This window comes from Mixophyes fleayi, chromosome 9, assembly GCF_038048845.1.
Source record: "Mixophyes fleayi isolate aMixFle1 chromosome 9, aMixFle1.hap1, whole genome shotgun sequence".
Taxonomy (NCBI): Eukaryota; Metazoa; Chordata; class Amphibia; order Anura; family Limnodynastidae; genus Mixophyes; species Mixophyes fleayi.
The window spans coordinates 123,846,222-123,859,443 of NC_134410.1; the positions used below are offsets into that span (position 1 = coordinate 123,846,222).

Sequence of the window (13,222 nt, forward strand, 5' to 3'; positions counted from 1 at the left end):
TCTCATGTCTGCCCCATGTGTCTCGTATCTGCACCCTGTGTCTCGTATCTGCACCCTGTGTCTCATGTCTGCGCCCTGTGTCTCATGTCTGCACCCTGTGTCTCGTATCTGCACCCTGTGTCTCATGTCTGCGCCCTGTGTCTCGTGTCTGCGCCCTGTGTCTCGTGTCTGCCCCATGTGTCTCGTATCTGCACCGTGTGTCTCGTATCTGCACCCTGTGTCTCATGTCTGCGCCCTGTGTCTCATGTCTGCTCCATGTGTCTCATGTCTGCGCCCTGTGTCTCGTGTCTGCGCCCTGTGTCTCGTATCTGCACCGTGTCTCGTATCTGCATCCTGTGTCTCGTATCTGCGCCCTGTGTCTCGTATCTGCACCATGTGTCTCATGTCTTCCCACTCTCCATCCACCTCTCTTTCCCTTTCTTGTCTTATGCTGAATTGTTTCATTTGGTAAATTGATCTCTACGTACTTATATAATCATATCATTTTGGTCCTATGTACAGCGCTGCTGAAGCCTTGTGGTGTGTTATAAATAAAAGATAATAATAATAATGCTTACTTGTGGTCATTGTGTAAGAACATGGAACTGTCTCTATTCACACCTACAGTTTGCACTTCATCCTGTAACTCAAACCATTGATTAAAGACCAATATATCCATTGCTGTCTGTCAGAACCACCTGTTCCCTGTGCCACAAGCTGCCCATTGACTGTACCAGGGTTGGGCAAGACTGGCAGCTGCCCAGGGCGCAAACATGAAGGGGGTCTGCAGCCCAGTCCTGTCACGTGCGATGCTCAGCACGCGCGCAGGGAGGAGCCGCTGTTGCCATGGAGTCCGCGCGCGGCTGGCCGCCATGGAGACGCCGGAGCTATAAGAAGACGGTGCGGGGCCGGTCGCATGGAGACACGGAGGCTATAAGTAGGCGGTGCGGGGCCAGTCGCCATGGAGACGCGGAGGCTATAAGTAGGCGGTGCGGGGCCGGTCGCCATGGAGACGCGGAGGCTATAAGTAGGCGGTGCGGGCCGGTCGCCATGGAGACGCGGAGGCTATAAGTAGGCGGTGCGGGGCCGGTCGCCATGGAGACGCGGAGGCTATAAGTAGGCGGTGCGGGGCCGGTCGCCATGGAGACGCGGAGGCTATAAGAAGGCGCTCCGGGGGCGGGGCGCGCTCAGTGCTGCCGGCCAGGTGGCGATGATGGAGTCGGTTCCGCGCTCACTGCTGTCGCTGTCCGCGCTGTGTGTGCTGGGGGCCGTGCTGCTGGCCAGTGCCGGGAGCCTGCTGCTCAGTGCCAGCCTCCTGCCCCGCTCCAGCCCGCTCCTCTCCTCCACCTCCCCCGCCCGGAGCCCGCTCCTGCTCGCCCTGCTCCTGGCCGCGCTGCTGCCGTTGGGGCTGTGGGGGTGGCGGCTGCTCGGGCGCCCCCTGGAGATCCTGCGGAGCCCGGACGAGGTGGGTTACATCCCGGAGAGGGGCAGGAGCCGGGCGTACACCGCTAACCTGGTGCGGAGGAGGAGGAAGAAGGGCGATCTGCCCCCGGTCTACCCCAATGGCTGGTACCAGGTGCTGGACTCCCACCTGCTGGGGCCCGGGGAGGTGCAGAACATCACTGTGTGCGGTGAGTACCGGGGGGACTACAAGTACCAGCATGCTGCTAGTAAGCGTCACAGCTTATCTCCAACTGGGGTAATCTGGCTGGTGCAAATGCTGGGATGGTTGTTATTACTAATGCAGGCTTCTCCAGCTGTGGGACTACAAGTACCAGCATGCTGCTAGCTAGGGGCTAGTAAGCCACAGGTTACCTCCACCTGGGGTAATAACTAGACTGCTGGGGTAGAAGTTATTACTAATGCAGGCTTCTCCTCCTGCTGTGGGACTACAAGTACCAGCATGCTGCCAGCTAGGGGCTAGTAAGTCGCAGGTTACCTACACCTGGGGTAATAGGCAGGCTGCTGGGATGGGAGCTATTACTAATGTATGTTTCTCCTCCTGTGGGACTACAAGTACCAGCATGCTGCCAGCTAGGGGCTAGTAAGTCACAGGTTGCCTACACCTGGGGATAATAACCAGGCTGCTGGGATGTGAGTTATTACTAATGCAGGCTTCTCCTCCTGCTGTGGGACTACAAGTACCAGCATGCTGCTAGTAAGCGTCACAGCTTATCTCCAACTGGGGTAATCTGGCTGGTGCAAATGCTGGGATGGTTGTTATTACTAATGCAGGCTTCTCCAGCTGTGGGACTACAAGTACCAGCATGCTGCTAGCTAGGGGCTAGTAAGCCACAGGTTACCTCCACTTGGGGTAATAACTAGACTGCTGGGGTAGAAGTTATTACTAATGCATGCTTCTGCTCCTGTGGGACTACAAGTACCAGCATGCTGCCAGCTAGGGACTAGTAAGAGCCACAGGTTATCTCCACATGGGTAATCTGGCTGCTGCATCTGCTGGGATGGGTGTTATTACTAATGCAGGCTTCTCCTCCTGCTGTGGGACTACAAGTACCAGCATGCTGCTAGCTAGGGGCTAGAGTGAGGCAGGTTACCTCCTCTGGGGACAGAGGTAATAACCAGGCTGCTGGGGTGGGAGTTATTACTAATGGGTGTTTGAAGGGGTAATACTCCTGCTGGGAGCTAATTTCATTCCTCTATACTTTATTATTGTGTACAGTGTGATTGTGTCCCTGCAGAGCTTTTTACTAAGCAGGTGCAGCACCTGACGTAGACCCCCATGAGCCCCCCCCCCCCTCTGTTTGTCACAAAGCACACCTAAAAATGGCCTCTAGATGAGTCTAGGTTGCCTAATGCTAGTTGCTCCATTCAGTGGGGTTATTGAAAGGACAGGTTGCCTATTTCTGCTGTATAGTGCACCAGAAAAGGAATTTCTAGATGGTTTTTATAGATGTGCTAAACGTAAAATACTGCACGTCCCCTCTCCTGCTGCCAACATTTAGAATGATGCTCTCAGCGGCTAGGATCCCCTTGCATGGACTTCCTCTATGTACTTTATACTACTCATAAAAGTCTTGTAGGAAGTTTCTTTGCATGTCTCAATAACCTAAATTGTGGATATGTTTTGCAGCCAGTTACTAACCTGCTCTTGTTTCTGGGCCTCTGCTGACATATTGGAATTGCTTTGTATGGATCGGTAGCTACAAATTTAATTGCACCTGCAGCATACGGTTAATTAGCCTGAAATGCTATTTATTATAAATCAAGCAACCAAGGAGATGGTGTAGATGGTGATGTTCAGTACTGCATGCAGGGCCATCTTTTCCATTGGGCACGATGGGCAGCTGCCCGGGGGCCCCACGGGCAAGGGGGCCCCATAGGCACGGCTCTTAATGAGAATAAATATTCCTGCAAAAGAAAAAAACCTGCAAAAAAAACCTTCAAGGGTCACTGAGCAAGTACATCTGTCTATCTCTATATATCTATATCTGTATACATCTATATATCTATATCTAGGGGCCCCGGTGCACTGCTTTACCCGGGTGCCCATAATGTTGTTAAGATGGCCCTGACTGCACGGCGTCATTTTAGGCTAGCACTGGAAGGATAAATGGTTTAACGCAGGTTTCGCAGTCCTGTTATGCTATCGACCATTAAATTGGGGTGTCTGCCAAAGGGTAGCCTGACACTTCTTGTGCTTTCAATATCCATGGATACCGTTCTGTACAAAGTGACCTCTGATCTGCTGTGGACTGGAGGACAGATACTGATACCAAAAAAATCCCACTTTCCCTGCTTGTCCAGCGTCTGTGCACAATACAACCCATGAAAGTGATGATCCAGTAGCCAAGTCTCTTACTCTATAGTAACCTTTGTTTGGTTGGTATTTCTTGTTCAACCAGTTTCCTGTGCACAGAATTCAGGGTTGGTTTGGTTATTCTAGCAAGTGCTTCTGTTTATAGGGGGGGGGGGGGGTTCTGTTCTTAGATCCTATCTCATAAGAAACCTTTGTACGTGCTCGCAGAAGAGCAAACTTGAGCCTCTAGCACTGATACAAACTGCAACATCTAAACTTGTTTAAATAGAAGTTTTTTAAAGTATGTAATTGTTGACTTATGTTGATTCAGTTTTCAATGGTCTAAATTTTTTACTATTGTACTGTTGGTGCTTTAGGGTAAGTCTCCTCTCGTCAGTCATGTTTCTTCTTACTATGGTAGAACAATGGGTACGTGGAATCTCTGATTTGTATATAGCAAAGATATTGTGTCTCACTGCTCACACTTGTCATAAGAAAGTGACTATAGGTAGTGGACAAAAAAGGAAACCCCAAATATAGACATTTGGTAGGGATACCATGTGCAGCCAATGTCTGGAACATGGGGGATGCACAGGGGTGGTTGATGCCATACACACACCTCTGTTTGTCACTATCCCCTTCCTCCGCTCTGCAGCCCGTTGCTGATAATCTTTGCACCACTTTGCAGCTCAGCCTTTTAGTTTTGCATGACCCCGACCATGCTGGACTAATGCTTCAGCCGCACCTGTGTGGGAGGATCTCTTGCTGACAACGTGCTTGGTATCCCTCATTTACCAGCCAGTTCTGTCTTTATTTTACCTGTTGCTGCTCTTGCAGAAAATCAACCTTGCCCACAATAGAGCTCCTTTGCTAATATTGCATTCTGATGGAAAATGCTCTAATTCGCCGCAACCAGACACTTTCATTGTGTAACATGCGCTAGCCAGAACACAGCCGAAAGATGGCTGCTGTGGTCCATGGCTAATTTACTGCTTGGGATGCCAATGGCTTTTAAATGAAATAAATGGCAATGTGATTTGATTTACTTGAAGACTGTGCCCTATATTAAGGTATAAACATGTTTTCAAAAGGCAATATAAGTAGATTGTATTAAACAACTTGTCTGTTAGTCTCTACATAAATGAGTGTAGTTCAGATCCAAAGGACTCACATGCACTGGGAGATTGGGTAAATGCATAAATTCTAATGTGCCTGTAAGTTAGTGTTTTGCATTGGTAAATGTACAAGGGATCATGTGTATAGGTCAGTTTGCTTTTTAACGCAGGAGAAACGGGACGTGCTGCAGTATAACATTTTAAACTGGGCATTACAATTTTACAATATAGCCGAGGATTGGCAAGTCTTACCTCTACTAATCACCTTTAACTCTGCACTTGGGGACTTCTCAACAAAGTACTTTTAGGAAGGGAGTGTACCCCTTTAAATGTTCCTCTATGCAGCCAGCCTGCTGTGGAGATGAATATGGACTGGACGTGTGACAAAAGTTCATGTATATATTCTGCATATAGTCAGGGCATGCAATTCTCTTTATTGTGAGTTTGCCCATCTCTCCTGTAATGAACTCTGAAGCTCCTCCCTCTACGGTTTCTCCGGTCTTACAGGTTCCTGTAAATGTTACGGGCTGCGTGTTTAATGTGGCTTGTCTTGTAACTAGTGCGGATACCTGGCTTTCTCTAATTATAGGATATCTGCGTGCTGTAGGTTGGAACGATACATTGCTTTAAGGTATTATATGTATATTATTATAGACAGTTCCTGAGGGTATTCTGTGACCTATTTATAAGCTGCCAAATCCGCCTTTCACTTGTGTCAAGACTGATGGAATTGATAAGGAAATCTTGCATAATAAACAATACCAGCGTTGCCAAGTAAATTATAAACGAGATACTGAATAGTTGGACAATATTTTCTCTAGTGTGGTCTTAAGTTGGAGCGAAGTTCTGAAACTTGAGTAAATGTTATGACATCTGCTAGTTTTACAAGAAGGATTTAGAGTTGATGCAACATTTTCATGGGGCATTGGGTTTGAGGATTATCCTATTGAGGAATATTGCGATGGACTGTTAGTTGGTGCCCATGACTTGGGCAGGTTTTAAGGAGTTCTCTAAGCTGCGCTTTGTAGGACAATGAGGTCCAGCAGAATAGACCTGAGCAATTAGCTGAAATGGGCAGACTAGATAGGACGAATGGTCTCCATCTGCCATGAACATTGTCTACGTATCTTATCCATGTGACTGATTTGATCTTATATTTGTCTTACCTGCAGGTCAACAAGTTGCCGTCTACCGTACCCATCAGGGTAAGGCGTATGTCGTGGATGCTTACTGCCCTCACCTTGGTGCCAATCTTGCAATAGGAGGTCAAGTGGTCGGTGACTGTATAGAGTGCCCGTTCCACGGATGGCAGTTCCATGGAGAGGATGGGAAGTGTGCCAGGATACCCTATGCCGAGAAAGGTACTCCATTATAAGTTACTGCCCCTCTCGTAGGGCTCGTGTCCTCCATGGATCGGAGAAGCAGCTTTATTAAACTAGATAGTTTTATCAAAACGTCTAAAAAGGAAAAGTGGAGGTGTTGCCCATAGCAACCAATGACATTCTAGCTGTTTTCTAGAATATAGCTGAGAAACGATAGCTAGAATCTGATTGGTTGCTATGGGCAACACCTCCATTTTTCCTTTTTAGACGTTTTGATAAAACTATTAGTCTCAACATACAGTTCAAGTTGCATTGGAGACGTTTGACCATTGGGGTTGTAATGGGAGATAAGGGCGTTTATTCTTCTGAATAAAAATATACATCTGTTGTAAACCAGTATCTAGAACCTAAACGAAGGAATGAAATGTGATCAAAATCTTAATTATCAAAATTTAAAATTTTGCCATTTGACATGTCTGTGTATAGTGCTTCCTTATAGAAAACTGAACCATTTGGATTCCAAAATGAGTGAACAGGAGACGTAGTTAGTATGACATTATAAATATGGGGTACATGGCTAGACCGTTCACACGTCTTTGTTAGGCCCCGTATATTTGAGGTCTAATCGCTATGTACAGCACTTTAGACTGATAATGATGAATATTATACAAGCCAGAGAAATTTGGGAGATTTGGTTGGAAGGTTTGTGCCTAATTTGGAGCAATTGTTATGGTTCTTCTCTTTGGACCCCTGTTAGGGTTTAAATCATATAAGTTCTTTTCTGAGCACAGCTTAATAACACATTGCAATGAGGATCGTTGCTTGTTATGGAGAACAGACAAATACTTGCATGGACCAAGGACACAGCACACATTCTGCTTCTGCGGGGTCTGCCTGGCCTTTGATGTGGACCGGTTCATAGATCTGCTCTTGGTTTGCCATCGTTGTGTTCATATGTCGGATCCTGTTCAAACCCTCCGATATTAAGTAGTTAACGCTTCATTGGCTGTGACCAACTCTTTATGTTAATGCATGGGACAGTGGATTATTGCAGTGAGGTCACTTCCTGCTCGTCGTAGGAAGTCCACAAGTCTCTCCACGGCCATTACCAATGGTCCACTTCCTCCATCCTGAACCACCTGATTCACGGAATCTGTTCCTTTACTTGCAGTGCCGGAGTTTGCAAAGATTAAAGCTTGGTCCACGTGTGAGCTGAATGGGATGGTGTTCGTGTGGTATCACTGTGACGGCATTGAGCCTACTTGGAATGTCCCGGAGCAAGAAGAGATCACCTCTAAGGAGTGGGTGTATAGAGGCCGCACGGAGCATTACGTCAATTGTCACATTGAGGTAAGATGTCCTGTAATATACAACATACACCAGTCTGCACGTAGGCTCAGGATTGTGTCTTCATTTAACACTGCAGATTGAAGTCTGGTGGCTGAGATTCCTCGGTACAGTCATTAATGGACTCTTAGGAGGGACCGTTGTGACCTCTGTAATATCACCAATAAATGAACTTGTATACCGTGCCATTAGCATGCTCACTCCCCCACCAGCAGGGGAGAGATCGATAGAGTTCACCTTTCTTAAAACAAATGAACTGTTCACACTTAACAGAAGACAGTACCACCAAATACCCTGTAGGTGGCACTATACTAGTGTGCATTATGCAATGCACAGGTCCAGTTTTAGGGTGAGACCACATGGATGTATTTTTACGATAGGGCTTCATTTTTAACGGAGTTTTGAAGTCCCTCAGACTGATGTTTTCTTTGGGGGCAATGAATAGACGGTGTACCTTGCCCTCAAGTCACCGGTACTGAACGGATACGTTGAGCGTGCGCAGAATGTCGACTCTCCGGTTTATCCAGCTCTCTGGAATGTGCTGTTGAAACTGAGGTTTGGACATTAATGTGCGGTAAGCTCCCTTATATCTTTGTCTCATCTCACTGAAATAACTCACTCGGCTCGTTTAGACTCTTAATAAAACCGCACTCCGAGCTGAGTAAACAGTCATGAGACTGACCCATTTACCAAGTAATTAGTGACTGTAGTCTCTGTGGCACAATGACTGATTCTGAAACATCAGTTGCCCAGATCGTCTCCTGTTGATTTGCCGTTTAGAGCACTTTATGTACCGACAAAGTATTGAATATATAATGACTAGTAAACTTCATTAAAAGCCAACGATGCAGATAAAATAACCTTTATTATAACTTTGTGTTTTAAGCAATATTCAGTGCGAGCGTGTCTAAATGTCAGATGTCTTCATTATATTCCTGATGTATTAAATACCCTTCTAGTCCTCTGGAAGAGTCAAGTTCTAAAATATTGTCACTCCACGATTGCAGGAAATCCCAGAGAACGCCGCCGATGTAGCGCATCTTGGCTTCCTGCACGAGCCGGCGCTGCTGAGTGGGGTTGACCTGCGCTACACAAAGTCACGACGCTGGGATTTCTTCAAGCACTTGTGGAAGGTGAGTTTGTCTTTGCAGACTGCATGGAGGAAGGGGGGGAGGGGGTGGCTGAATATGGAGTTTCATGGAGTCTAACATGAGACACAAGGGGGGTAGGGGGGAGGTGGGTCCAAAATTGTCTTGGGTGTGGTATATTTGGAGGTTGAAAAGGTTTTCCAGGGTGTTTGGGAGTCCTTGTTGCCAACCCTGGAAATTGCTGTTGTATCACTGTGACATCAGAGTTCGGCTCTCCCTTTTAGAAACCAGAAGAGGGGTGGGCATCCGGGTCAAATGCAGGATTTGTAGCAGGGGGTTTCCACACCACGCCACCAGTGGGCGTGACCAGCATGCATGGGGGCGTGGCTATAATTTTAGACAGTGCTTGGCTGCTCTCCAACTCTTCCTATCCCTATAATATACATGGCCAATGCTGAGTGCACTACTGTTAGGTGCACGCAGCTCTCCCTTTTCAAGCAGAGCCGTGTGAAGCTGGGGCAGGGTTCAGCCACCTCAATTATACAGTGCTCCAGGTTTGGAGGGGGTTTCCAGGCACTAGGAAACCCCTCCTCAGTTTGCCTATGGGCATATTCCATCAGCCAATAGAAGAAACTGCTAAATATGGGTTCACTCTGATCATGGAGAGGACCAAGGAGTGGGGTTGGGTTTGGTCAGAGGGTGCAATAAAGAGAAATGTTTGTGGGGCTATGTAATATGGACCTCCAAAACTCTTACCGTAAACTCCTTTAACCGTAGTGTTCCCCCCTTGTTCTAGGTTCAGTGGATATCAGAGCCAGCCCCCAACCAGCACTGTTCCCAGATGTTGCTCCAACATACCTCTCTGGTTTTCGGGAAGCACTTCTCAATACTTGATCTGGATGTTGTAGCCCGTCAGGTAAGCGTCTCCTCCTTGACTGCATCATTACTACAAGCTGGAAGCAGAAGTTCAAATTTTTCAGCGCCCCTGTTTAACTATACAGTGGAAGCGGTCAGTTAGACTGCATCATGAACACAAGTTCAGCCGGCAATCACCTAGGAGCAAACGTCTCTAGAATGAGCAAACGTCTCTAGAATGAGCAAACGTCTCTAGAATGAGCAAACGTCTCTAGAATGAGCAAACGTCTCTAGAATGAGCAAACGTCTCTAGAATGAGCAAACGTCTCTAGAATGAGCAAACGTCTCTCCTGTCCTAACTGCATTGGTTTAAGTACCACATAGTATCGGTGAGTCGCGTATCCATTGAATCTACAGATTGAATAGAGATGTCTTTAAAGGCTCATCAGAAACCAGAGTAGGTAGTCGGACCCCCAAGCTTTGGCTCTCTACCAGCAATCATGAATGAACCAGATTAAACCTGTCCTAGGGGATGATTAGCAGGAGAGGGAGAACCCAACCAGACCTCTGAGTTGAATATTCATAGACAACATATGATTCAGTAGGTGCGTAACTATATTATAGATCTTTGAGATGCTTTAGATACAGAAGACCTTCCTAGAAGGTCAGTACTTACATGGTTTGATTGTACTTTATTCATAAGCTCACAATGATTTGTCTGTTCATCTTGTATCTCTGCTAGTTGTACTGTTACCTTCTGTGCTGTCTCACTGGCTGGGTTTCCAGTCTGCATACAGGGCGATTTACAACGCCATAAATCAATGGACTAATGAACTTCCCTCTCCCTTGTGGACTCTGACACCTTCCTGAGCTTTTCCCTTCTGGGTGTTTATAAAGCTGTCATTGTGTACACATTACCCTGCCTAAGGGCCACGTGTCTGAAAGATGTTCTCTGTGTGTTATAATGACTCAGCGGTCACCCTTTTGCTTGACTTCAGCGAGTAGAGGTGCTCGTCTGAGCTGGGAGGAAGGGGGGGGGGGGTAGTATGACGTCTGGAAAAGCTCGGTCCTGCAGCAAGGCATGTTGGGAGAACCTGCTAAGCCCAGTTATGTCGAATATCCACTTTGGCGTTCACAACATTCCATAGAACTTTACTCATCGTTCCATTCTGGCCCAAACGACTCCTTCCTCACCCAATGTGATCTCTCCACAGGTCGGCCCTGGAGTTGTCTTCTTGAACTTCAAACATTCCTTCCTGGGCTCGGGGGTTATCATGCATTGTGTGACCCCGGTGGAACCTCTGCTGCAGAGAGTATCCCACAGTATCTTCTACCAGAAAAATATTCCTGCCTTAATCCCGAAGTTCATGCTGAGGGCGGAATGCCTCCAGGTAGGTGGCCACTGTATCTGACTGCCGGGTGATGTTCCTTGTGATACAGATCGGAGTCTAGGCATCCACTCATGTTTACAGTAGTTTGTAGACGTTTCTTGAAACGCAAAAGTATATTAGCTATATAATAGCACATGACCCTACACAAGACCACAGCCCTTTGTCTGGTTTTGGCCCAAGCAAAGGCTGAGAAATATATGGTCTTCACCGAGAACTCCAATGAGCAGGGTCTGTAGACTTCAGAAAGGTTCCTCAAACTCATGCTGGCGAATTCTATTTGATACTGGCAAATTTGCAAGTCTAATATTGAAGTCATATGAAATATTTACTTAAATTTTAATAACCACAATTGGCCGTGTCTATGAATGCCTTCTCATAACTAACGTTTTGAGATATGATGGTTTACTAGTCGCTGGACGGCCTAGTCTGTAGGATTTTCCTTAGTGCTCCATATTCTAGATCATATCGGCATAATTAAGGACTCGGACGGAATTGTTTTTAGTTGATGTCACCATGAAAGATCCCTCTTAAAGAATAAACATTATGCAGAGATGTTTAAGCACCATCCTGATATTACATCGGAGGTGTGGGTGTTTTACCCTCTTTACACTAATTTAATACATTTTATTCAGGGTTTCCCAAATCCACTTCTCATGGGAGCCCCAACAGTGCAGGTTTTCCAGAAGACCTAATTCTACCACCTGTGGATCTGTTACAATGTCGGTCAGTAATGACTACACCTGTGCTCCAACCAGGAGATATGGAAAACCTGCACTGTTAGGGGTCCCTGAGGACTGGATTTGGAAAAGGCCAGTGCTGCGGTCTGTGTCCCCAAGATGGCTACCTCCACGATGTATTGTGGGGTGACATTTAGAAGATTCTTGGAAAGCTAACCACTGCTGTTTCGTTGTAGTTTGAACGGGACGTCATGGTGTGGAACAACAAGAAATACCTTTCTAAGCCAATGTTGGTCAAGGAGGATGCGGCTGTCCAGCAACACCGCCGTTGGTACTCCCAATTTTACAGCGAAAACAGCCCCCGGCTCTCCTTCCAAGAAAACAAGTTGGACTGGTGAAAACGATGGCTGCCTTCTCTCCCAGCTAACTATTTGTACACTCTGCAAAAATCTTATACCAAAGACGTGATGAGAAATTTGTAACTTAATGAACTGTTTATGTAATTACGTCAAATATTTATATTTTTTTACATACAACATATTGGACTCGCCAATAGGTGAAAGCTCTGGCCCTTCCATATGGCTGAACCAAGGGCTCTGTCAAGTCACCGTTTGGATGCCTTAACATCTAGCACTATAAAGCTTTTTTAATTGCATTCTATGCGTAGAAAGTGTAATTTGTAAATGTGTCTTAAGCTCTATGTACTCAGCTCTGACATTTCAGTCCATATAACAATATAAAAACAATTAATGGACGTCTGCGTTTATGCAATGTTCAACTACGGAGATGTCCCCAACACTTGGATCATATCGGTGCCTTATCGGCTGGCCCTAAGACAGACTGCACCAGGCACTGTGGACTGGAACTTAAGTAGAGAATCGCCCATTGATTTGGAACGGTTTGTTAGACGTCTGCACCTGATTGGCTGACCGCAGCTATCTGTCCAAGTGGATTGAGCTGTCCATAATGAATCATTTTGGTAAAATGGGACGTGCGCTCTATCCAACATGCTCCGTAATAGTGTGATAGTCCGTTCAAGGAGAAGTAGGTTGCTAATAAAAGGGACAGAAGGTGGTAATTATATTTAATTGGTCATTCCCTGTAAATAAAAATAGAAAATGACTCTATTTTTGTTTTTTTGACATACAGAGCTGCATAAACCTTCATAAGTAACTTTTAATGAACCGGACACATATCCTCTTTATAAATGTTAATTGTATACTTTGATTTTCTTGTTTAACTGCTGTTTATTAAAAGAAGCAATGGGCTACCTCAACACAAGACCTTACTATCCCATAATGCTTAGCGGCTGCAAGGGTAGACAAGCAGAGTTGCTGGACTCTGTTCGAAATGCTAATGGGGGATATTTTTGTAAACTGTTCTATTGGTGGCTAGAAAGGGAGGTGTTACCCATAGCAACCAATAGGATCTTCTGCTTATACTTTATAAACTACTAGAAAATATTTTTATTGCTTTGCCATTGGTAACACCTTTTGCTAGTTAACTTTGGAATAGGCTTTTTAAATGTGCATTTTTTTTTAAATGAATACCTGTTATTGAATTTTGTACCTCCTTCTGCCAACTTGCAATAATTGTACAATGTATAAAAAAAAGCTACTGAAAAAAATGATTCAGTTGTTAAAATTTTGGAATGTTTGAAAAATGCTTGCAAAATATACATCAATTATGGA

General features: G+C 45.8%; 1 protein-coding gene across 1 annotated transcript; it reads left to right on the forward strand.

Annotated features, from left to right (window-relative positions):
* Positions 1-1,100: 1,100 nt before the first annotated feature.
* LOC142101206 (cholesterol 7-desaturase nvd-like) lies at positions 1,101-12,186 on the forward strand. Its single transcript, XM_075185494.1, has 7 exons — positions 1,101-1,610; positions 6,024-6,212; positions 7,345-7,523; positions 8,528-8,653; positions 9,405-9,524; positions 10,678-10,854; positions 11,768-12,186. Exons 1-7 carry the CDS (start codon positions 1,190-1,192, stop codon positions 11,927-11,929), a joined length of 1,374 nt encoding a protein of 457 aa, XP_075041595.1. The 5' UTR covers positions 1,101-1,189; the 3' UTR covers positions 11,930-12,186.
* Positions 12,187-13,222: the final 1,036 nt, after the last annotated feature.

What these genes read in the sequence shown, in the direction of transcription:
- LOC142101206 (XM_075185494.1), top strand. Translation starts at nt 1,190, where the DNA reads ATGATGGAGTCGGTTCCGCGCTCACTGCTGTCGCTGTCCGCGCTGTGT. An exon ending in GCAGAACATCACTGTGTGCG is followed by an intron (nt 1,611 to 6,023) that starts GTGAGTACCGGG and finishes TCTTACCTGCAG; the next exon opens with GTCAACAAGTTGCCGTCTAC. An exon ending in TGAGGGCGGAATGCCTCCAG is followed by an intron (nt 10,855 to 11,767) that starts GTAGGTGGCCAC and finishes GTTTCGTTGTAG; the next exon opens with TTTGAACGGGACGTCATGGT.